The sequence below is a fragment of the Phlebotomus papatasi genome, chromosome 1 (genome assembly GCF_024763615.1).
Source record: "Phlebotomus papatasi isolate M1 chromosome 1, Ppap_2.1, whole genome shotgun sequence".
NCBI classification, from domain to species: Eukaryota; Metazoa; Arthropoda; class Insecta; order Diptera; family Psychodidae; genus Phlebotomus; species Phlebotomus papatasi.
In genome coordinates, this window is record NC_077222.1 from 67,679,252 (window position 1) to 67,702,011 (window position 22,760).

At 37.5% G+C, this 22,760-nt stretch overlaps 2 protein-coding genes across 5 annotated transcripts; one reads left to right on the forward strand and one right to left on the reverse strand.

Annotated features, from left to right (window-relative positions):
* Positions 1-1,032: 1,032 nt before the first annotated feature.
* LOC129798147 (7-methylguanosine phosphate-specific 5'-nucleotidase) lies at positions 1,033-4,408 on the forward strand. 3 transcript variants are annotated; one of them, XM_055841148.1, is made up of 4 exons: positions 1,033-1,306; positions 1,467-1,836; positions 1,900-2,323; positions 4,189-4,408. In XM_055841148.1, exons 1-4 carry the CDS (start codon positions 1,246-1,248, stop codon positions 4,297-4,299), a joined length of 966 nt encoding a protein of 321 aa, XP_055697123.1. In that variant the 5' UTR covers positions 1,033-1,245; the 3' UTR covers positions 4,300-4,408. The 3 variants fall into 3 exon arrangements, with proteins under 3 accessions (XP_055697123.1, XP_055697139.1, XP_055697131.1); XM_055841164.1 differs by having other exon boundaries at positions 1,042-1,161; XM_055841156.1 differs by having other exon boundaries at positions 1,242-1,405.
* Positions 4,409-4,422: 14 nt separating this feature from the next.
* Positions 4,423-22,463, reverse strand: LOC129798134 (uncharacterized). Of its 2 annotated transcripts, none has more exons than XM_055841133.1 (8): positions 22,107-22,463; positions 20,603-21,758; positions 15,983-17,182; positions 15,856-15,914; positions 12,911-13,050; positions 8,065-12,845; positions 4,744-5,035; positions 4,423-4,667 (listed from the first exon to the last, which is right to left on the reverse strand). In XM_055841133.1, exons 2-8 carry the CDS (start codon positions 21,736-21,738, stop codon positions 4,518-4,520), a joined length of 7,758 nt encoding a protein of 2,585 aa, XP_055697108.1. In that variant the 5' UTR covers positions 21,739-21,758; positions 22,107-22,463; the 3' UTR covers positions 4,423-4,517. The 2 variants fall into 2 exon arrangements, with proteins under 2 accessions (XP_055697108.1, XP_055697100.1); XM_055841125.1 differs by lacking the exon at positions 22,107-22,463 and adding an exon at positions 21,825-21,947.
* Positions 22,464-22,760: the final 297 nt, after the last annotated feature.

Consider the following 22,760-nt stretch of genomic DNA (forward strand, 5'->3'; position numbering starts at 1 on the left):
TTACAATTTAAAATTTCTTCTTTAACTCTTTCGCGTCTTTAGGGTAATGTCATGACTCGGGGAAAAAAGTTTTTTTTGAGTATTTACATTAATTGAAATCTATCTGTTCGTGCACGACATCATAATAGAAGGATGTAAGATTCTTGGCACATTTTCTCAAGACTCCAGTTAGATTTCAATTAATGTAAATAGCCAAAAAGAAACTTTTTTCCCCGGGTCATATATGACCCTAAAGACGCGAAAGAGTTAATCTGCTAACACTTTGCCACTATTTATTTGGGACTTTTGCAATTAAGATATATTTTATAACAATTTTTAATTATCAGCATTCTCCGCGTTTTAAGGTCTTTTTTGAACAAAATTGTTTTAACAAAGACGTTGAGTTCAGATGAAAATTCGGAATCATGTCTCTTTTGGAATTTTCAAATTTTCTCACTGTATCAGATATAGTCAAAGCGAAAAAGCGAACCACGAAGAAGTACAAGACTTTACGTTCGAAAGTACTTCTTCGTTGTTTTTTTCTGGGCCATCTAAAACTGTTAGGAATTTTCAAAGTTTAAAATTAGACATTATTCAAAATAACCCCAACTTAACCTAAATTTTGTTTTTTTTTTTTTTTTGTTTTTTTGATAATAAAACATTAGAAGATCGCAAATGCACAAAAATTGTAGTGAATTTGAAGACCTTTTCAGCAATACCAAACTTTTCTATATCGGTTATGTCGTTTAGGAGGAAATTGAAAAATATGTTTATAAGCAAAAAAAACATCAGCAAAATCACTATTTTTATTTTTCACAGGTTATTGTCGGATAACAGAGACTTATCACTCTGTGTTATTTAATTATAACAAATCTGGAATTGTACGTGAAAAGAGTTTTACGACTTGTAGTCCACTACACACCTCGCTAAGCTTTTAAAGAAAACGAAGAAAACACGTGCACGTGTCTGTTACATTTTCAAATATTCCAATTTATGGCAAATTTGGCGGGATGAAAGGTAAGATTCATGTGGCAACCCCAATATTCTTGCCTTGCGTGATCAGCAGTGTGTTTACATTTTTTGTGGGAGTGTAAAGTTTTTTTTTTGACGTTGAAGAGTAGACTCTGTACAAAAATTCCCAGAAAATCCCGTTCAAGAAGTACCCACGTGGACAATGCAATAGTGTGTTGATATAACTTGAAAATGCTTAAAGTAGCTTAGAGAGAAGTAGCTGAAGGGTAGTTTAATGATGCTCTACTTGGGGTTATGTCCCGCTTGCTGACCCTCCTGTCGACGGTCTTCGCACGAAAATTACGCAATGCTCAATGTTACTATCTTTTTCTCTGTTTATTCACTCACACACTATTCAGATTCTGACCATTAAGACAGAACTGTCATTAGACTAGAGCTAGACAAAAATTTGCTTGTAATCCTCAAGTGTTATCAGTTCGGGAGAAAGTTTTCTGAAGGAGTCTCTCTATTTTTAGTTTCAACAATGGGCTCGAACGGAATTTGTGTTGAGGACATTGACGTGTTCTGCAGTGAGAATTGCAAGATCAAGGACAGAACACGTGTCGAGGGGATTCTCAGGGAATTAATTGCTGGTGGAACTGATCGACTTCAGGTGGTAACAGACTTTGATCATACAATCACAAAGCAGAAATTGGAAAATGGTCAGAAGGTACTTACCAGCTTTGGCATCTTTGACGAATGCAAGTCCCTGCCACCTCAATTCCGAACTGAAAGTCGCCAGCTCTACGATAAGTACAGGCCTATTGAGGTGGATCCCTGTGTTCCGATGCCTGAAAAAATCAATTCAATGATTGAATGGTGGCGCCTGTCCAACGAACTCCTCAAGTCTGTGAATAAATTCTATTTCATTTCTCCCGGCTCAAACTGACCTCTTTCTATCACTTCCAGGGGCTTCAAATTCAATCCCACAGAGATTGACGATGTGGCTGTGAAATTCAAGGACGCCCTCAGGGATGGCACTCACGAATTATTCACTCAGCTCAATCGACAGCAAGTTCCTGTGCTGGTTTTCTCAGCAGGTTTGGGAGACTCTGTTGTGTCAATTCTTCGACACGCAAATGTCCTCCTGCCCAATGTCAAAGTCGTTTCGAATTTTCTCCAGTACCAGGATGGGATTCTCAATGGATTCCAGGAGAAATTCATTCATGCCTTCAACAAAAATGAAACTGCACTCGAAGGGACTGAATACTACAATCTCGTTCACTCCCGCGATCACGTTATACTAATGGGGGATTCTCTGGGGGACGCTGGAATGGCTGATGGCATCCCAACCTCATCGCACGTCCTCAAAATCGGCTTTCTCTTCGACCATGTGAGTACACATCCCTTTTCTCAATTTCTCCTGCAACGATGCTCTATTTTTGTAAGGGAGTTTTAAAGATGCATTAAATTTTTAAAAATTCCAATCAACTTTGAAAAATTTCATGAAATTTGAAAAAAGCTTTTACAAAATTTCCAAGGGTCTTTTTTTTAAAAAAAACAGGAAGGAAAATCAAGATATTTCAGTATTTATACAAAATTAAAAAAAAAAAATTTGGATTTTTTTCTTTAAGTAAAAATATAAACTCGTTCATATTTCAGAGTTGAAGTCATTCAGTAAAAAAATTAAATTAAAAAAAATATTAACACGTTTTTTTTTTGTACTAATAGATATGATACGATTATTTAGTAAAAATACCAACAGATAAAAATACCAATAGATTAATAAAGCGCTCAAAACATTACTCAAAATAACTTAATAGTAATAAAATTTACTTTTGGGATAAAAATTAGTATTCTGATATAAACCGGTTGAATTTGGCTCTCACTTATCAAGAATTCCAAGACCTTTCCAACTAGCCTAAACATGATTCCATCAGTTGAGAAATACGGTCTCTAGAGCCTTTTAAACTTTTGACCTTGGAAAACCGTTATTAGGAATGATTAAACGGTATTTTCGTATATAGACGAATATTTGACTAGGTAATATCTAAAACATATTCAAAAATGAAAGAAATCGTACAACACGTTTTCGAGCAATCCTATTCCCAATCCGTGGAGGAAAATGTTAAAGGTCCTAGGAAAGCTTTAGTGGATAAGCGGATAGAGTAGTGTCTCTATGACTATAAGGTCTCGAGTTCAAAGCTGGGCAGCAGCAAAAAAATCAGTTTTGAATTCGTCTAGAAAATCAATGAATGGTAATGCCAATGTTACACATTAAAAAAATGAACCGCCTAGACAATAGAAGCTGTTACTAGAACGAGTTTCGGCACGAATGTGGTACTTTCAGTCAATACAAATATTCACTGTCACTGATCCAAACACACTCCGAGGCCGGCTGCTATGATATAGTAGCGCGGCACTGGATGCATACAGAGCTGTGAGTAGGCTACCCTGTCAAGATAGAGTAGGAATGGAGAAGCATAAGGGGTCAAATTGTAGCCTGTATGCATCAGTAATCTGAAATAGAGAAATAATCCCTGGCAAAATCTTATTTAATTATAAATGAGCCCAGGGTAGACTTATAGGGGGATTCCCTGAAGGTCCCAAGTGTCTATCTCGAACTGTTTACTCAACATTACTCAAGATAAGCCCTCTCTTTCGTTTCCTTGGCAAAGCGTTTCAGAGAATGACACCCTCCACAAATATGGAGTTGCGAAAATTAGGACTCCGTAAACCAGGCACACGGAGACACGAAGACCTGGAAGATGATCCAGCACCACAAGCACCGCGAGGTACCGCGGCCTACCAGTCGAAAGAATCCTGGAAATGAAATCCACCACACGGGTATCGAGATAACCGGGCAGTAGAAGACCGAAACAAGAAACACTACAACTCCTCGTAATATCACAACTTCACAAAATCCCAGCTAGGAGCACTAAAATCAACCAGCACAAATCAAAAATTTAAAATTGATTGAAAATTTTAGGATGCATTGGTTCAATATGTTATAAAAATATCCTGTAATTTTATCTTAGGTCATTGGCACGTTAATTCAGGTTATACAGAATGAAATTATAGGTGTCTTTCAAGCTCAAATTAATTAAAATTAAAAAATCAGAACGGTAGATATGAATTTAAAATATCAACGATACTACGACGATCAAATTTCAGATTTTAGATCCTTAAAGGGCCCTCTGGCAAATTTCACTGGATTTATTTATTTACTGATGCGTTAAATTCTTTTTTTTCTTGTAGGTCGAACAGAGCCTTCCAAAGTACATGGACACCTTCGACATTGTCCTGATTGACGATCAAACAATGCGAGTACCCCAGAAGATTCTCTCACTCATTTCAACATCAATGTGAATCTGTTCCACCGTCTCGTGTACAAATAAACCATATGGACGACTAATGTAATTTATTAAACACTGCACTGTCTCGAGTCAGTGTCCAATAAATCAAGATGACACAACAATTCTCGTTGAATTCTTTCTTTTTTTTTCAATACTTGGAGAATTTATTGCGATATCTTAAGAGTTTTCTATAACGAAAATAACTTCCAAACAATCCTTTAAGTCTTACGATTATTGGGTCCTTTCATCGGGTGATGCTGATGAATTGATGTTTCCATTCAGTAACTTTAATCTCATTTCCCGCTTCTGCTGTCTCAACTTTAGAGCTGTCCTCTGAAGATCGGCATTACACATTTTGAGATCTTTAATAATATCAGTAGCCTGCAAACATGAAAAATTCCCTAATTGAATATCCTGGAAATCCAAAAAAAAAAAAACAAATCCTCCAAAATCTTACCATCTCAACAACTTCAATGCCCTTCGCAGGTTTGATTCCGTTCACGCAAATGTATGAAAGATGCAATAGAAGCAACTGCATATAGATAGCAGGATCCTTCACAACATCCTGCTCAATGGGATTCTGCATATCCATTACACCGTAAGGCGTAAGAACCAACCGTTCTTTATTCTTAGTCGCCTGCAGCGAAAACTTTTCTCCTGGAGTCTTTTGCTGACCTTCACTTGCGATGAAGTCCCACTTCACAGTTAAATCTTGTGGCAGAAACAGCGCCACGCAGTATTTCATGTAGCTGTTATCAAGTAATCAAGGTAATTTTATTAATGTACGATTTAGAATCAATTTGAAATTTAAAAAATAAAATTTTCAAAACACCCAAGAAATAATATTTTACTAATTATTTCTTAACCGTTCGAACCATTTCCGAAGTCAAATACCAATTTATCTCGTACAATGCATCATTTCTTCTTTATCCGAGACACCATCCTCTTTTTTTTTAAACCGAGACAAGTTTTAAATTACTTGCAACACTTCAATGTTTGAGGGCAAAATTTACATTAACCGTTTTTTTCGTTGAAGGCGCCTTAAAAATCCTTGCAATTGCTTTTTTTTGGAAATTGACACATTTCTATCGGAATTCACAGATAAATTCGTTAATATTTAACTGACATATTCAAAATTCTGATATCAAAAACCGAATTTAAAATAATAAAAGGGGTGGTAAAGCATTCCAAACTTTGCGAATTGCTCGAACGCGTGATTTAGGTGTTGTACCTCAAAAGTACTTTTAAATTATTTACCGTTTACCAGTCCTCAACCGATTTGAACCGATTTATAAATCACTCAAAATATTGCCCAAAATAATTTATGAGTATAATATAATTAAACTTTAGATAGAAAAAATTGTTCATTACATGTTGTAACCGGTCCATTATCGGTTCAAAACCGATTGAAACCAGTTCAGACTCCTCAGACTTTCCCAATGAGCCTAATTCGGATGAGAAACACGTTTTCTAGAGGTTTCGTAACCTTTAACCTTGAAAAAACATTATTTGGAATTGGAATGACTCAACGATATTTTCATATAAGGACGAAATATCCGCCTGGATAATCACTAAAACGCATCCAAAAATAAAAAAATCACATGACGCGTTTTCGAACTATCACTAAAAAACATAGTTTTGAAGGGAATGGAGAGCGGTGGAGGAATATAAGGAGCATATTAACGATCCTTGGTTCAACTTATAGGGGGGTCCCCCTTAGGTCCCAAGTCGCTATCTCTTACGGTTTGGCCTCTAGAGCTGGCGTCAGTCGAACGGACAGACAGACAGACAGACGGACAAATAGAGTGACGACATTTCTCATAAATCGTCTGAAAGGCGGAGATTTGTTGAAAAAAGGGCTCTCCGGGGGGTGCAAGATGGACATTTGGAGGAGGAGGGTGAAAAAAATCAAAAGATTATATACTTCTTCCTTTGTAGAGTTCGAGCAGTAAAATTGAATGCAGTAGACTTTCGCTAATTCGACTCTTTTAAGATCGGGATACTTTTTAATTCGGGCAGCAGTTAAATTTGATAATTCTAAGATTGATAATAATTCTAAGATTGATTTCGAAAGGCAAAAAAATCATTTTGCTTCTCGTTTTATCTGCATAGTGGCTGAAATACTTGTTAGAACTTCGAAGTATAGTAGACTCCCGCTAATTCGGCTCCAGTTAAATTTGAAAAAAGTTCATTTATCAATTATGATTATCGATTGAAGCAAATATGCTCATCTTTTCCCTGCTTTGTCTCAGTTATGATGTGATTTTGCATTTCATAAAATTTACAATTAATATGAACATGTAAACTTAATATGAGTATGCAGGTGCACAAAAAGCGTTGCATTTCAAACAATTTGATGCCCGAATTTCTCTCTAATTCGGGTGACATTTCGGTCCCAAATACCCGAATAGAGAGTCTGCTGTATCTGGCTCTGGAATGTCAGTCTTCTCTTTGTTGTAAAAAAAAAGCAAAGCAATGACATTCATAAAATTCCTGAATGATTATTTCGCTCATTTAATCGTTAAGTAATTCTTTTAACAGATTCTCAATGTGATATTTTGAAAATTTCCCAACTTTTTGCTAAAATTCGAAATAGAGTTTTAATTCTTCAAGCATCAACATTTTATGCAAATAAAGCACCATTTACCTTTAATAAAAACGCTATTGGAAAATCAAACTCCGACTGTGAATGGGAAGGTTCTTAGCATTCACAAATGTAAGGTAAAGTACCCTCACTCGACCGGGTTCCTCTATTCGACCGGTGGGTCAATTTTTGAATATTTGATTGTGAATTTCGTCAATTTCTATGAATTTGTCACTGATTCGTATTATTCATGGAATAATTGACCTATTAATGTTAGATCATACACAAAATATTATAGCAAATATAAATAAATTGAATAAATAAATCTACCGGTCGAATAGAGGAACCGGTCGAATAAAGGGTACTTTACCTTAGTTTGCGAAATTCGAAAATTGATCTGAAAAGGCAAATGTCCCAACCACTGGATGTACACACAACTGGAGTTCGATTATCAAACTAAAATGTATATGGCACTCTATTTGCACAAATAGTCACTATTCTTCGAAGATTCAAACGCAATTTCGGATTTTTTAAATTAAAATTTTCGAATTATACGGGGAAAATTTAAAAATATCACATTAAAAGCTGGCAAGAAGTAATTCAGTGATTATGAAGGGATTTAATACTGGGACAAGAATAGTAAACGTCGTTGCTTTGTTTTTTTTTCACAACAAGTGAAGACTGACACATATATTGACACTCGAGCACTTCCAAATTCGAACAGGAATTTCTTCAGCCACCATTCAGAATTATAAAACGGATATGGTTTTGTCCTGGCTTTTCAAATAGACCTTCGAAATTTTCAAACGTTTTGCGATAAAAGTAAGTTTCTGTCAAAAACATCGGAGATTCGGTAAAAATCAATTACAAAATGATTTCGAATTGCCCATAATTGTAAATTGTATGCAAATATTTTTCACACCGTAAATTTATGATGCATTTCTTATGAAGAGTAAATGTCGAAAAAAGCCGAAGGAATTGGCGCAGAAAATATTTTGCATACATCACAGCGTTTTTGTAACTTATTACAAAGATATTTCCTGTGGGTATGCAATTTTACTGTGTTACTGGAATGAATTCGCATTTTTCGATCTCGAAAGTATCACTAAGCACAGAACTTCCTGTAACTCTAACCGTTTGACCGCCAAACCCATAAAATCCGACTGTCAATTAAAAAAAAATAAACTAACTCACCGATCCAGATAGCGATCGAGACAATTGCAGCCGACTTTGAATGGGTGTTTCCGTGTTGGCAGCTCGATGTAGTAGTACATCATGTTGTCAGTTTTGCGTGCCTGAATATACCCTAGTTGCGGTATATTTGACACAACCCAGCCGGCTATTTCATTCGTCTTCATAATATCCTTGAGAATCTGTGCACTGATAGTGGTATTAGTTGTAGTTGAATGTGGTTTGATCTGGACAATCTTTTGTCCATTCGAATCTTCTTCGTCTGACAATTCAATCACATCGCTCTTTATTGAACCACTAGGAACTGGATTTTCAACTGTTGACACAATTGCAGTGCTCGTAGAAGGAATTGATGTTCCTTGAACAAGAGTGATAGTTTTTGATCCAATTGTTGCTTTTTTCGTAATGTGAGGAACCGTTGCAATCGCTAAAGGTGTCTTTTGTGATGCTGGCACAATTTTGATGGCAGATGAAGAAACTTTGGTCACCGGCAACACATACTTAATGTCCTTGCCGTCGGCTGTTGTCCTTGTGAAAGTCACTGTCTTATTCCCATCCGGGTGGGTGATCAAGAGAGGTGGTTTCACAGAAGACGTAGTCGCTGCAACCAATGGAGTAGTTTTCGATGTTCCTGGGACAGGTTCTGCAGATGTTGTTGCAACTATCCTTGGAACAGCAATTGGTGAGGTTTTGGGCGTTGTCATAATGGCATTCTTGGGCAAAATCACAGTGTTGCTTGATGTAGGACCATTAATTCTCACCTTCATCATTTGATTACCCATCCCATTGTTAACGACTATTGGAATGGGTTTTGCTGTAATGCTTGTTGTTAACGTTGAAGGTCCAGTGACATTCTTTGCACTTGTGTTAACAGCTGCAGTTGCAGCAGATGTTTTTGTGTGCATCTTCTGAAGAACTGTCTGCCCAAGTGTTACACTATTGACAATTTGCATTGGAGTTTTAGTTGTGATACTTGTACTTGCAGTTGATGTAGTTACGACAACATTCTTAGTTGCAGTTGTTGTAGATGTTGTTCCGCACACTTTTTGCAGCACCGTTTGCCCAACAGTCACACAATTCGGCATTGACTTCAGCGACACCATCAAATTCTCCTGAAGATTAGTCAGAGAACTCTGAAGTGTACCACTTGCTGTGGTTGATGTTGTAGATTTCTGTGCAACGCCAGAAATTTCTAACCATTCTCCTTGTTCACTTACTCTCGGTTTTTTCGCAACAGTTGTCAAAGGAGGCGGTGAAGTTCTCTTAGTTAAAACTGGTGGCGATGTCCTCTTGGTCAAAGGAGGTGGTGAACTTTTTCTTCCACCAACAGAAGAAGATTGCTTAAACGGTTGAATGATAACCTTCTTTCCAGACGTCGTAAATGCTACCTTAGTAGCAAGTTGATTCGGTATATTATCAAAACTAGACGAGACACTTACAGTTCGTCTAATAGGTTCTGGGGTATTTTTTTCAACCACCCTCGCAATCTCACTCCTTACAACAACAGTTTCCACAGTTGACGTAGGACCACAACTAATGCTTACAATTTTGATGGAGTCCTTATCCTTCACAGAATTTTCCTGTGTCATTTCTACCACTTTCTTCGGGTTGGACTGCTCAAAAGTCAATTTTGGTGATGGAGTCGGTATAGTTCTGTCCATACCCGAATCAGTACAACAAATTGTTTTGCGCCTCTTGTAGATTTTCTGGGGCACATATGGAACAACTTGCGGAATAACGGGAAGAGGATAGTCGGTTTTCGTCTCGAGATACTCAGCAAAAATCTGTTCAAATGGCGTTTGAGCCTTATTAGAAGTTTTCTGATCTTCTGAATCGTCATTTTGTGTTGAATTTGGTGACTGTGAGAGACTTTGATTGGATTTCAGAAGAGATTGCTGTGGTTGCTTCACTTGTGCCGTTTTCTCTGCCTCACCCAAACTTTCAACTTTTGAAATAACGGGGAAACTCATATCAGGAGCTTTCTCGAGACTATTTTCTGTTTCCATTGGCAAAATAGTAATTGACGGTGGGATTCCTGATGAATTACTACCATCCCAATCCGATGATTCTTCATTGTCACTCAGTGGAAATATTGTGAGATCTTTGATTTTGAATTTTGACAGATCATCAATCACTGGTTCTAAACTAGATTTCCTTTTGCGGGAATTTATCTTCGATTCTATTGATTTTCTCAAAGATTCCTCCGCAAGCTTTTGAATCCTCACTATGTCCATTGGAAGTGATGGAAGTTCTTTAGCTTGAACAGTTTGAGGTTCCTCCACTGTTGAACTTTGAACTTCTTTCTCAACTGGATTCGGCATGGGTTTCTTCGGTTCTTCTGTGGGTAATTTTAAGCCACCAGGAAGGATAGCATTGACAGCTGTTTCAGCTTCATGAGCATCTTCTGCTTCTCTAATTTCCTTGGGATCTGCTTCAACAACAACACAATCTTCATCTTGTTTCTCCTCAGTTGAAGGTTGTGATGTTGTATCCTTCACTTCTGGCGTTTGTGGATTGGAAATTACAATTTCACGGTTCACCTCAGGAGTACCACCACCTCTCTGACCGGGTTTCAATTGTATCCAACAACCCATTGTAGAATTTTTCCTCTGAACTTTGGTCAATTTCTCATAATCTTCCCTCAGAAGGATATTTCCATCGAGTCTCTGATACAGAACAATATTGCATTCTTCATCAAATTCATACGGTCCAATGAAGATCTTATCACTCTGACCAGGAGCCACGTAGACGCTAGGATTAAGACTCATTGAATTGTTACTCTTAACCTGGACAGTCCTTCCATTAATTGCTGACATCGAAATGGCATAACTTATGCGATCATATGATAGCATCTGTCCCCATTTTGGATGTGAAATATCGGAAAAGTCATTGGCAATCAATAGCATAAACCACCTTTGACCGAGTTCACTGGGTAGTGGAAATTTGAGCAAGCTGGCCTTCTTCACTTCTTCCTTTGTCATCAACTTGACATTGCTTTTGACGGGTGGTGGTGATACATTGGTCGTAGCTTTAACCTTTGCCAGAAGGATATCGTAGAGTTTTGTGATTTTGTCAGCAACTCCTGGATGTGTTTCTTTGGACACTGAAAGAAATTTCATGCTTTCTTGGGAATTTTCAATGCCTTTCTTCATGAATCCCATCACCTGCCAATAATCCGTATGACCAAAAAGCAAAGCTGCGAGATTCGTTATGGAATTCACATTGTACGAAATAGTAATCATGCAGGCAAAATAAGTATTTGGGGCTTTCTTGGATTTTCGCAACTCAATAATTTCGGTATATCCTTCGGGCATAGTCGGTGGCCTGTTTTCCCTGGTAATAATTACGTAGTTCTGCTTTGGATAGTGAACTTCCCACAAATGAAGCCTAAAAGCTCGATACTCCTTCAGCAAATTCACCCAGCGGAATGTCGTAATCTTGTTGACTTGAGGTGCATCCAGATAAGCTTTTTCCTCATTCTTCGAAATTGTTGTCATCATGCGCGAAACCATGAGATTCAACTTATCTAGGAGAGTCTTTCGAACATCATCTTCGTGAACTGAAAGTCTCGGTGTTGAATTTCCCGAAGATGAAGCTTCACTAACCATTGACGTAGCTGCTCCCAAGGATGTAACCGAAGCTATGACCGGAAATCCTGGTTGTTCTGTATTCCGCATGTTTTCATTCTCCTTCCATGCTGGAGTTGAATGTGGTTGGTCAATTTGCTCTGGTTCATCAAAAACTGAATACTCCTCAATAGTTCTCGTTTCACTGCTCCTCGCCGCTTCTTCCTTCTTCCTCTCAGGAGTCCTTTCCTGAAGTATCTGCGGTTTCTGGCATTTCAGCTGATCCAACAGTTCCTTCTTTGACTTACACACCGATTCCACATATCTTCGCCTCAAAAGTGTCAGGATCTTTGGAGTTCTCTCCATAGTTGAAATGAATTTCTTCACTCTTGGTGCATTTAACCTATTAAGAGCATGTTGCGTAGATTTATCAAAAGCAATGCACCTCGCTGACGTTCCTTTTAGCATATGACGATCAAGTTCTCCTCTCTTGTAGATCCTTCTTCTGGCATTTTTTACATTCTTCAGAAATTCATTTATCATCTCTTCCTCCGGATCATTAGGTGGTTTCCAATAGCTACTCCCAGATTTTGGCTGCACTGGCTCCGCAATAGTCTTCTCCGGTGAAGATGCAGCAACAAAAGAAAGTTCTCTGGGTCTTGGTGCATCCGGTTCTAAAAAAATCTTCGTTTTGTGTGAAGAAGTCCGATAATTTCCCGGTTTTGCCACCAATTCCTCTGACAATGCAATACAATTGTCCGAAATCTTCTCCAGCACAAAAGGTTTTCCCGTCACAGCTTCTCCATTACAGAAACACCTATAGAGCTCATGGACCATACACCATGTTTCCATGTAATCCACAATCTTCCCAATTGGCACCAGAGTAACACTAACATGCCTCATTCCCTCAATTTGTGGATGCACTGCTCTTGATGACATCAATGACTGATGCCCCTTTTTACCCAAATTGAACTTGACTGAACTATCATTTTCACGCCATTCATTTACATCTTCTTGAACTTCCGTCCTCACGTAGTCCCCAAATTTTCTAGGAACAGTCCTGTTGCGTTTACTCTTCTCCTCCGAACTGTTGCTAAGCAGGAAGGTGTTGTTGTTGGTAAGAACAACAGTTGATGTAAAGTCCTTCTCAGCCTGAGCTAGTCTCGAAATCGCCTTGTCACGCATCCTAAACACTTCCTTGCTGAACGGATTAACAGCCTGGGGGAAAAATTGCCAGTCAGAATGCCTTCATATTTTTTTTTATTTTATATTTTCTAACTCACCGAATTGTTGATGACCAAACCCTTGTTGCAAACGCACTCAAACATGCATTTGACCTTCTCACAGTGGCCAATGGGATAAGATAGAGACGAGATACTGTCGCAGAGGCATCCCATTTTGCAATGCTCTTGATTGCATTGTTCTGTAAGAAACACAAGTTCAAATAATGTTTATTTATTTATTTAAAAAATGGAACTGCCTTTGAAACTGTACGTGTCTTATACAGGCATGAGACTTAAGGCTTAGCCTATATAATATAGATTAACTGCTCTTATTTCTCATCAATTACGATTCGGGAACTGGGCTAAACTACTAGTCTGGAGACCGCTTTAGTGGCATAATAACTGGAAAGAAGTTATGCATCCACCGTCATCTTAGCGTTGACGAACAACCTACTCCGGACCAAACTGTGGATATGCTCCTACAACCCATACAACTCAATATTCAAATAAACGAAAGCTCTTACCAATTACACCACAAGAGCCCCTACTAACACAATTATCTGTTTTGAAATAGGAGTTTTATACACATAAGGCGAACAGATCGCTGTCACGGGAGTTTCGCGTGTACAACGGGCTCAGACAGGGGGACAGATTATCGTGCGTCCTCTTCAACCTGGCACTAGAGAAAGCGATTCGTGATTCTGGCGTGAGCATGAGAGGGGTCATACACAATAAGTCCACGCAGCTCCTAGCCTATGCTGACGATATTGACATTATGGGACGCAATCACAGAGCTGTACAAGGGGCCTTCATCCAGACTGAGCATGCGACACGAAATCTGGGGTTACAGATAAACGAAGAGGAGAGCATCGAGAGAGCACAGAGAGCATCGGGCAAACAAGGTTCCCGATGGGGGACTACAAATTTGAAGTTATCAACTCCTTCGTGTGCCTTGGGTCAACAATCACAGCCGAGACCATCTCAACTGAAACTATTTCAGAGCCAACAGAGCCTATTTCAGTCTATCAAGAGTTTTCCAGTCCAGAACCTTAAGCATAAAAACTAAGCTACTGCTATATAGGACTATGATCCTGCCAGTCCTAACGTATTCGTCTGAGACGTGGATCCTCAGCAAACAGAATTGCGAACTCTTAGCCGCGTTTGAGGGGAGGATCGTACGACGGATTTTTGGCTCCATATGTGAAGAGGGACAATCCTGGAGCCTATAAAACCATGAGGTGTATGAACGCTACCGAGAGGTAACTGTCGTCAAGCAAATATGCCTCAATAGGCTCCGGTGGGCTGGTCATCTGGTTCGCAAGTATGAGGATGACGCAGCCTGGAAAGTCTTTAGGGGCGAACTTTATGCTACGAGAAGGCGAGGCCGATCCAGCCTCAGATGGACCGACGGCGTGCACCAGGACGCCAGCTCATTAGGAGTGCGGAATTGGAGAACAGTGGCGCGTAACAGGCTCGAGTGGCGACGGGTCCTGAGTCAGGCCAAGACCAGTAATTGGTTGTAACGCCGGTTAAGTAAGTAAATAAGTAATTTTTGTTTATTCCAACTCGTTAAAATAATTTTGATATTAATATTCAAATAATTACCTTACGTTAAATAAGTATTGTTTTGACCACTAGAGGTCTCTATTTTTCACAGAACACATCAATAGTGAAATTTGGTTTGAACAACACGATAGGATCACTTTCATTTAAATTAAAGAATGTGGTCTATAAATCGAATAAGTTTAAGTAAAACCATATTTAGCCTAAATTACAATTTTCCAATTTTTTTGGCCAAACTGAATTTCACTATTGACGTATTCTGTGTTAAGTAGAGACATCTAGCGGCCAAAACAACCCTTTTTCCACGATTCTAATAATTTGAAGATTTCTACTTCAGAATTACAAATTGGGAAAAAATTCAAAAGTTAAAAAATATAAGCTTTGCAAAGTGATTCTATTATTTTGGCCGCCACTGTATATACATATTTAGAATCGGCGTAATTTTGTTTATTAAACGCACTTGAGAAAAAGAAACTTTTATAATAAGCCCAATAAAAAATTATTTTAAACAAAAACTATCGTAAGTGCCCTTTATTAAGAAAAATTTATCAGAATTTGTCGTAACTTCCAGTTTTGGTGAAGTTACGACAAATTTCCATGCAAAATTTTTAATAATCAGCATTTGCCGTAACTTCTTCTGTTTGTTTGCGTGGCTTGTAATTTGGTGCAAAAATGTAATATTTCTCATTGAAACGTTCACAAACTTTTCCATATATCCAAAGACAGCGCGAATAATGCAACATTAAATCATTTTAATTCAATATTTGTGAGAAAAAAGTGAGAAAAATCCCTGCCTATCTGTTATTAATTCAAAACAAAACAAGACAAGCGACGCGGTGCATAAAATTTATTCAATAAAATTTATGAAATAAAAGCTTTTAGGGACAGGGATAACTCTATCATTGACTAATTTAGTCAAATAAAGGCGCTTATTATCACTGGAATAGTTCAAATTGATATAATGCATTTTAGAAAATTGTCGTAACTTCCAAGATCTTCATACATTGTAAGTTACGGCTTTATAAACGATGTAAGTTACGATAAAATATTATTGTGTTTCTTCTAACATATATCTCAATATCTCAGCTTTTAAATCATTTTATAAAGATTTTCTCGAGTTAACTTACAGTTTATTAGTGCCACTTTTATTATTTTGACTCAAAAGTATCGCATTCGGGGCTCATTTTTAAGAAAAATAAAGCTAAACTGAAAATATCGTCTCCTGAAAAGTTGTCAAAAGGAAGTTACGACAAACGCTGATTTAACTGACGACTTGCTATGCCAAAATTGACCGGAATTGGAATTTCCACGTATTCAAAGTTGCAATGAGTCCGAGATCGTTTGTAAAGAATCTCAGCTACCATAAGCTTATCTGGGATTATCACTGGTTTTTAATGTAGGATTGAAAATATATATTTTTTTTAAATCAGATAATTACTCACTTTGACTGGTGATGTTTTCCGTGTTGATAATTGTCGCATTCAGCCGTTTCAATTCCATCCTGGAACCCAAAGAAAAGAACATTCCATTACAAAATTCAAGACTTGTAGCAAATAAAGAAAAACTTACAGGAGTGAATTGCTTGATCGAGGCTTCTTGAAACTCGGACAGTCATCCTTTCCAGAACTCATTCCCCTCTTCCTGGATTCCCTCTGGCTGTAGTCCAAGTCTGGATCGAATTTAGAGAAATCATCCTCGCTCATCCCAATAGCCACGCTGTTGATCATCTCTTCAAGAATTCCTGCACATTCTCCAGTTACTTTGTCTTCCGGGAGATTCTGATTGAACGTCAGAGGCTCTTCGTCATTGAACACTTCAGTAGTTCTCTCCCTTTTCTTCCCAGCTCCATGATCCCGACTCACCAGAATCTTCCGGCGATCATTTTCGTAGGGAATCTCAAATTCAATTGGTTCCTGAAGTTTTGGAGCATTCTTGAGAGTCGACAGGGCAAAGCTTATCCATTTGTCTGTAAGTTGCTCATAGGGACACATTTCATTGAGATACCGTTTGACTTTCAGCGGAAACTGTTGATTGATCTTAGGGGAGACCTGAAGGAATATCCGGGGAAGAATGTAAGTCTCCAAGGGAGAAAGATTTTCATTCTTTTCCACATTCTTGATTTTTGTGCAGAGTGGTCCTGTTGGAACTTTCCTCGATTCAATCAGATTCCATTTTCTCTTGATCGGAGACACAGGTTGTGATGATGATGTTTCAGGAAATTCTGCTACTTTCATCGGAATCTCTTCAATAGCCAACTCCCTCTCCCTAAATTCCCGGAGGATATTGTTAAACTTAATATGTTTGGGATAGCCTAAAATCCTGCAGCAGGGCATCTTTCGAGCTGGAACAAAATATCTCGGTGGCAGCTTAAAGTTAAAATTAGAAACATGCTTCTTCCTGAAATTCCCCACACAACCGAACAACTTGATTTCCTTCCCCTGGTACTTGACATAACGATAGATGTAGTGATCCTGGCGAGTATTTAACCACGTAGCCGTCTTCCAAACATTCCGCCTCATTGGCACTGGCTGGCGCATGATTCTGTTCGCTTGCTCAAATAAACTCTCACTAGGTAGATCCTTTATGCGTTTCTTCAGCAATTGATAGACACTGTTCTCCTGATCCATCACTTGGTACCCAACGGGCTTCAGCCTAAGCAACTGCTTCTTCTCAGCCAGAGTCCGAGGCTTCATATCAGACGGAAGTTCAGGACATTCCAGATTCGGAGGCTGGGAATGCCTATTTATTCTTCCTTCGTCAGTAACTTGCCTGAAAACGTTAACCATTGAAATTTTCAAACATTCAACGTAATATTTCACAAACTTAATTTGAGAGCATTCAAAGAAATGTTTAGATTTAAATTTAACATAGACTTTAAAATTTTTCGCGACTGTCACATTAAACTCAGTTTATTTTCTATACTTAAACACATAGAAAAATACTGCTTATAAGTATCTTTGGAAAGTTTTAAGCTATTTTATACCAAAAATAGAAAAGATAACCGTTTAAGGATAGAACCCGATAGAATGACACAAACTAGAAGGGGTCAATTTTTTCATAAATTGACTAGTTCCGCTTCTAATTGTCTAAATATGATCAATGAAGGCTTTTTCGCACATCTTCTTGTGCAACGGAAGTTCACAAACCACCGCTAAAGGCACTTTCTTAAAAAGAAAATTTTCTAAGTTTTCTAATGCCCTAGACACACTTACGACTTAAGCCGAGAGATGACTTAGTGGAAAATGATGGAAATGAAGTTTAAACATTATTTCTAATATAATTACGCTAAGCCGTCTCTCGGCTAATCCTCAGGTCTGTCAAGGCCCTAAGTCGATTAACTGCGGCCCTATGGCAACTGCACTTTATATCATAAGCATAAGGGGTTAAAGTTGAAAAATTGACCGACCTATATCTACGGTTTTTAATTACATTTTGATCTAAATTTTTGTCTGAAAGTTTATCTCGATGAAGGCTTTCAGAAGACAGTTCAAGACTTCACCATTGGTGGCGCTGTGAAAACATAAAAATTCAAACTTATTTATCTTAAAAACTTCATTATGCATTCAGATCAAGCATTTTAGGGTGTTGTAGTCTAGGCTATGAAGTTCCCAAAAAGTGGCGTGGGTTCGCTGTGATTACAATAGAACCGGAGATCTAAGTAGTCAAATTTTACCGAATTCAAAACGCCATATCTCCGGTTCTTGTCCCAAATGGTTTACAGTTCAGTAAGAACTATCCAGCTATCTTTCTCTCACTTCATCATTAATCCTAAATATATTTATTTAAATTCCAAATTTACATTTATTTCAGGAATTCGATTCAAAATTATTGAATAACTTAATTCAACTTCTACTCCAAATTGAATTTGCATACAATCCAAGTTTGCTCACGTTAACCCTTTAAGGACGATTGGGTCACCCGTGACCCATAGGGAAAATATTTTTTCCTGACTATACTTAAACTTTTTTTTCTCTACACAGGAAAAAAATATTTCGGAAAATTATTTATTTATTTTAAATTAATAATGCTTTTGAGCTTGCGCTCTTGGAAGCATATATAATGAAAAAAAAAGAAGACCGTTAACAAAGCGAAACGATCAGGAAGCAAGATGTAAATGTTTATGAATTCTTATCGGGGACTTACGAAATGCTCGTAAATCGTATAACCCACAAACAAGTTTGTAAAAGTTTGTACTTTTTTCACAAACATTGTTCGTAACATGATCATTTGACGAGCATTTTTTGTACTTGTACAAACATTTGTCCGTAAATTTTTGTATTCACATAAAAATGTGTGTAAAATTTTGTCATTTGTTAGTAAATTTTTTCTATGCAAACAAAATTTTACGAACAAATGACAAAATATTACGAACATTTTTTTGTATGTTTACGAACATTTACGAACAATTTTACAAAATATTTTTTTCTGTGCAATGTTTGTACGTAAGGTAAAGTACCCTTTATTCGACCGGTTCCTCTATTCGACCGGTAGATTTATTTATTCAATTTAATTATATTTGCTATAATATTTTGTGTATGATCTAACATTATAGGTCAATTATTCTTTAAATAATACGAATCAGTGACAAATTCATAGAAATTGATGAAATTCACCATCAAATATTCAAAAATTGACCCACCGGTCGAATAGAGGAACCCGGTCGAGTAAGGGTACTTTACCTTAATCATAAAGTAGAAGGTTGTAGGAAACTAGAATATTTTTTTGCAAATCTTCTTCAAATATTTGCTAGGTAGTAAATATTTAGGATCAAAAGTGACGAATTTTCAAATGACTGCATTGATGTGATTTTTATTGTTTTAATATTTCCAATTTTTTAAGCAAAAATATCTTGGTGCTAGAAACTACAGTAACTACATATAATATTTTTCATAAGAACGAAAATTATTCATTAGTATATTGTCAGAAAATTTCTTTAAATTTTCTGGCTATTTTTGTCCCTACGGTTCATAGAGGCAAAAAATACACCGAATGAGACTCTGTTGAACTTTCCAAGGTTAGGTTTATCTGTCCAATTTTCCATATAAAATGTGGTAACAGCATCATTTTGACAAAAGTTTTACAAGATCTATTTGTTCGCTTAACAAAACTTTTATTCAAAAACAAAAAAACACCTGATCGTTTTTGTTTCGGCTTGTTCAAGGTCAACGGTTAATTTAAATTTTAGACAGCAGCGCCACTAGTAGTACAATAATGAAACCTCCATGAAGATTAACCTTTATTTTCTCAATTTTTAATTTGAATTAAAAAAAAATACTATTAAAAACAAATACAAGGGGAGGAAAGTGGCTTGCCCTTGAATGCACCAGCCTTTGAATATTTCTTATTTCTCAAGGCAAAAATTCTATATAAACTATATTAAATACTATTTTCTATTAAACTTAATCAATAATTTTTTTTCTTTCGGAAATAAGAGAAAAATTGAAATATTTAAAGTCTGGTGAATTCAAGGGCAAGCCACTTTCGCCTATAATTTTTTTGCATGAAAATTATGCAAAAATAAGGAAGTATTCATAAGCAAATTTTCTCTTTTCAAACTGTAAATTTAAATGGCTAATCCAGGAACCGATAAATATTTAGCTAAGGGGGGGGGGGGGCTTTTGTATATCTTTAAATCCGTAATTATATTAAAAAAAAAACTCTCCTAATCACAAATAAGATTTGGTTCAGTATGTTAAATATTTGTATAAAAAAATTAAAAATATTTTATTTATGAAGTTTGAAAACGATTTTTCTCAGACAAAATCAAATTTTCTTACAAATATTTCAATAAAAAGGGGGTCCGTGGTGCAATTGGTAAGAGCGTTCGGCTCTTGGCGGTTCAAATGATTGAGGCGTAAAGGCATTGTAAACTGAACAATGTACAAAATGGCAGAAATAGCCCAGAACGTCAAAATAAATATAAATAATAGCTATTTCAATAAATTTGGGCGGTGTGACCCCCGGCAGGACTGTCACAGTTGTGAGTTCGAGTCCCGCCCGGTGCAAATGACTGAAGCGTCTGAATGGACATATTTCTCATACACAATGTAATCTGAATAAAAATTTGTAAACCGAAAAATGTACAAAATGGCAAAAAAGCCCGGTACATCAAAAATAAATAAATAATAATATTTCAATAAAAAATTAAAAAAAAAATTATAATAAATTTCATGAAATTTTGAAGCTTACCTTTTCTTGGGCTTGTTCTTCGCGATCTTGTCTACATTGATCGGTCCTAGTTTCTCCATCAACTTGTCACACTTTTCACTGACAAACGCCGAATTGGATCCTGCTTGACGGACAACAGGAGTCGGCAGGAGTCCCGGAGTCTGAGTATCATTCTCATTGAATCCGTAGAATTCTGTACTTGACGATGTATCCTCATCCTTAACCACGGTATTTTCGAACTTTGACGCCACTTGATTGACTTTCAGGAAAGTCTTTTCTAGTTCCTGGTAGCAGTCATCGAAGGATCTCTCATTCCTAGCCTGCTTGGCTGTGTTATCCGTCTCAACACCAAGTTTTCCTGCTAGAGAGTCCAAGAATGTCCTATTACCGTGACTGTTGGATTTATTGCCGTCGGATTCGCCAAAGCTGTCGTCTAGGGAATAAAGGGCTGAGTGAATATCATCATTAGCTGTTTCTCCCTCATTTTCCTTGGCTAGAGATGAAAAGATAGCTCTAGCTCTCTCCAATTCATCATTTGTAGGCTTCAGCTCATCAATTATTCCCATTTCCATATCCTTGGGAACATCTTCCGGAACAGGATCTGTTACAACATTGGAGATTGTGTCCACAACTGTTCCTGCTGAAGCTACACTGACAATCTTGGGAAATGACGGTTCAGCTGGTTCAGATTTTTCCTCTTCATCACTCTCCAGGTTAATAACAGGACGTTCTTCAATCAATTCAACATCGCTGTCTCCATCGAGAATCACCATCGGGAGTTCCTTCTGTGGGGATTTTTCAACAGGCTTCTTCCTCTTACGCTTCATCTGCTTCCTGGCCATGGCTTTTTGTCTCTTTTTGGCAAGATAATCATTAACCTGCAATTCTAGTCCGTTAAACTTGTGCCAGAGAATTGTGGCCCAGTTGAAATGCCGATGGAGGGCTCTGTCCTTTTGCTTGAATTTCTTGTAAGGCGTCACTTTAACAACTACGCGACAATTCACAAAGAAGCTTTTCCATTCCAGAAGATAATTCCGATGCTTTTTTATGCGCTTCCGGTACTCCCTCTCACACCTGGCCACAATCACATTCTCAGAGATCCCAAAACGCTTAGAGAGACTGGCACATCTCTTCTCCATCCACTTTGTCAATCCCATCTTTCCGCAGCCTACTCAGCCTGCAAAAAAGTTTCAATCTTCAGCAAAAGAAATTACACAGAAAATCTTCTTTATCAATTTTCCACCTTTTATCTCTCACAATCCATTTTATACACCCATTTTCCCAAATTAAAAAAATTTTCACTCGAAAAAGCCGTCAAAAACACTGCGAGAAAAAACTCCAAACACGGAAAAAAGAGCATGCGAGAAATCTGCAGTTACACTGTTTTTCCCCTCTCTCTCTTTCTATCCTGTCAAATGCGAATGCGACGCTTGCTTTGTCCGCCGAATCCGCGATAAACAAAACAACCAATGTTCCACATCACTACTAAAGTCCACTAGTGAACCCCTCTCAGCAAATCACTCACCTCGAGAAACTCCAATGCAACAAGGATGTCCTTAGAGATCCTTTCCCGAGAAGATTTCCAGACGCTTGGGCGAAAATCAAGATGGTGGATTGGGAGGTTGATCGACAAAATGGCCGTTTTCTCTGAATACGCCAAGTCCAAGGGCCACTCTCATGCACCACTTCCACCCTATTTTCACATACAACACCCCTTTCCCATCATATTTTTCACGAAAACTCTCATTCACATTCAATCAATGATACTTTTTCAACACTATTTACAATTCAACTATCTCCAGACCACTAGCAATTCGAGAAAAAGTCAAGAAAAATCGCTAAAAGTTGCTTCCTTGCGCCATATGCAATTTTGTCGAACTCGACGAACGACGAATTCCCCAAAAATATGTGACATCCGCTTTCGCAAAATGGCGAAAACTATCGGGCAATACATTTATGGCAAAATTATGGGACATGTGCTCACCTCGATATGCATTCACTCGATTCACACAAAAACGTGGTAATTTTTCTAAGAATTCAAGATAAATTCTCAACATTTCCACACAAAATACCACTAAAACAAGACAGCGAATGAAATTTTACAAAAAATTGCTGAGAAAATTCAGAAAAAAACCCTCATGCGCAATATTGCGTAATTCAAATGGTAGCCGTTGAATTC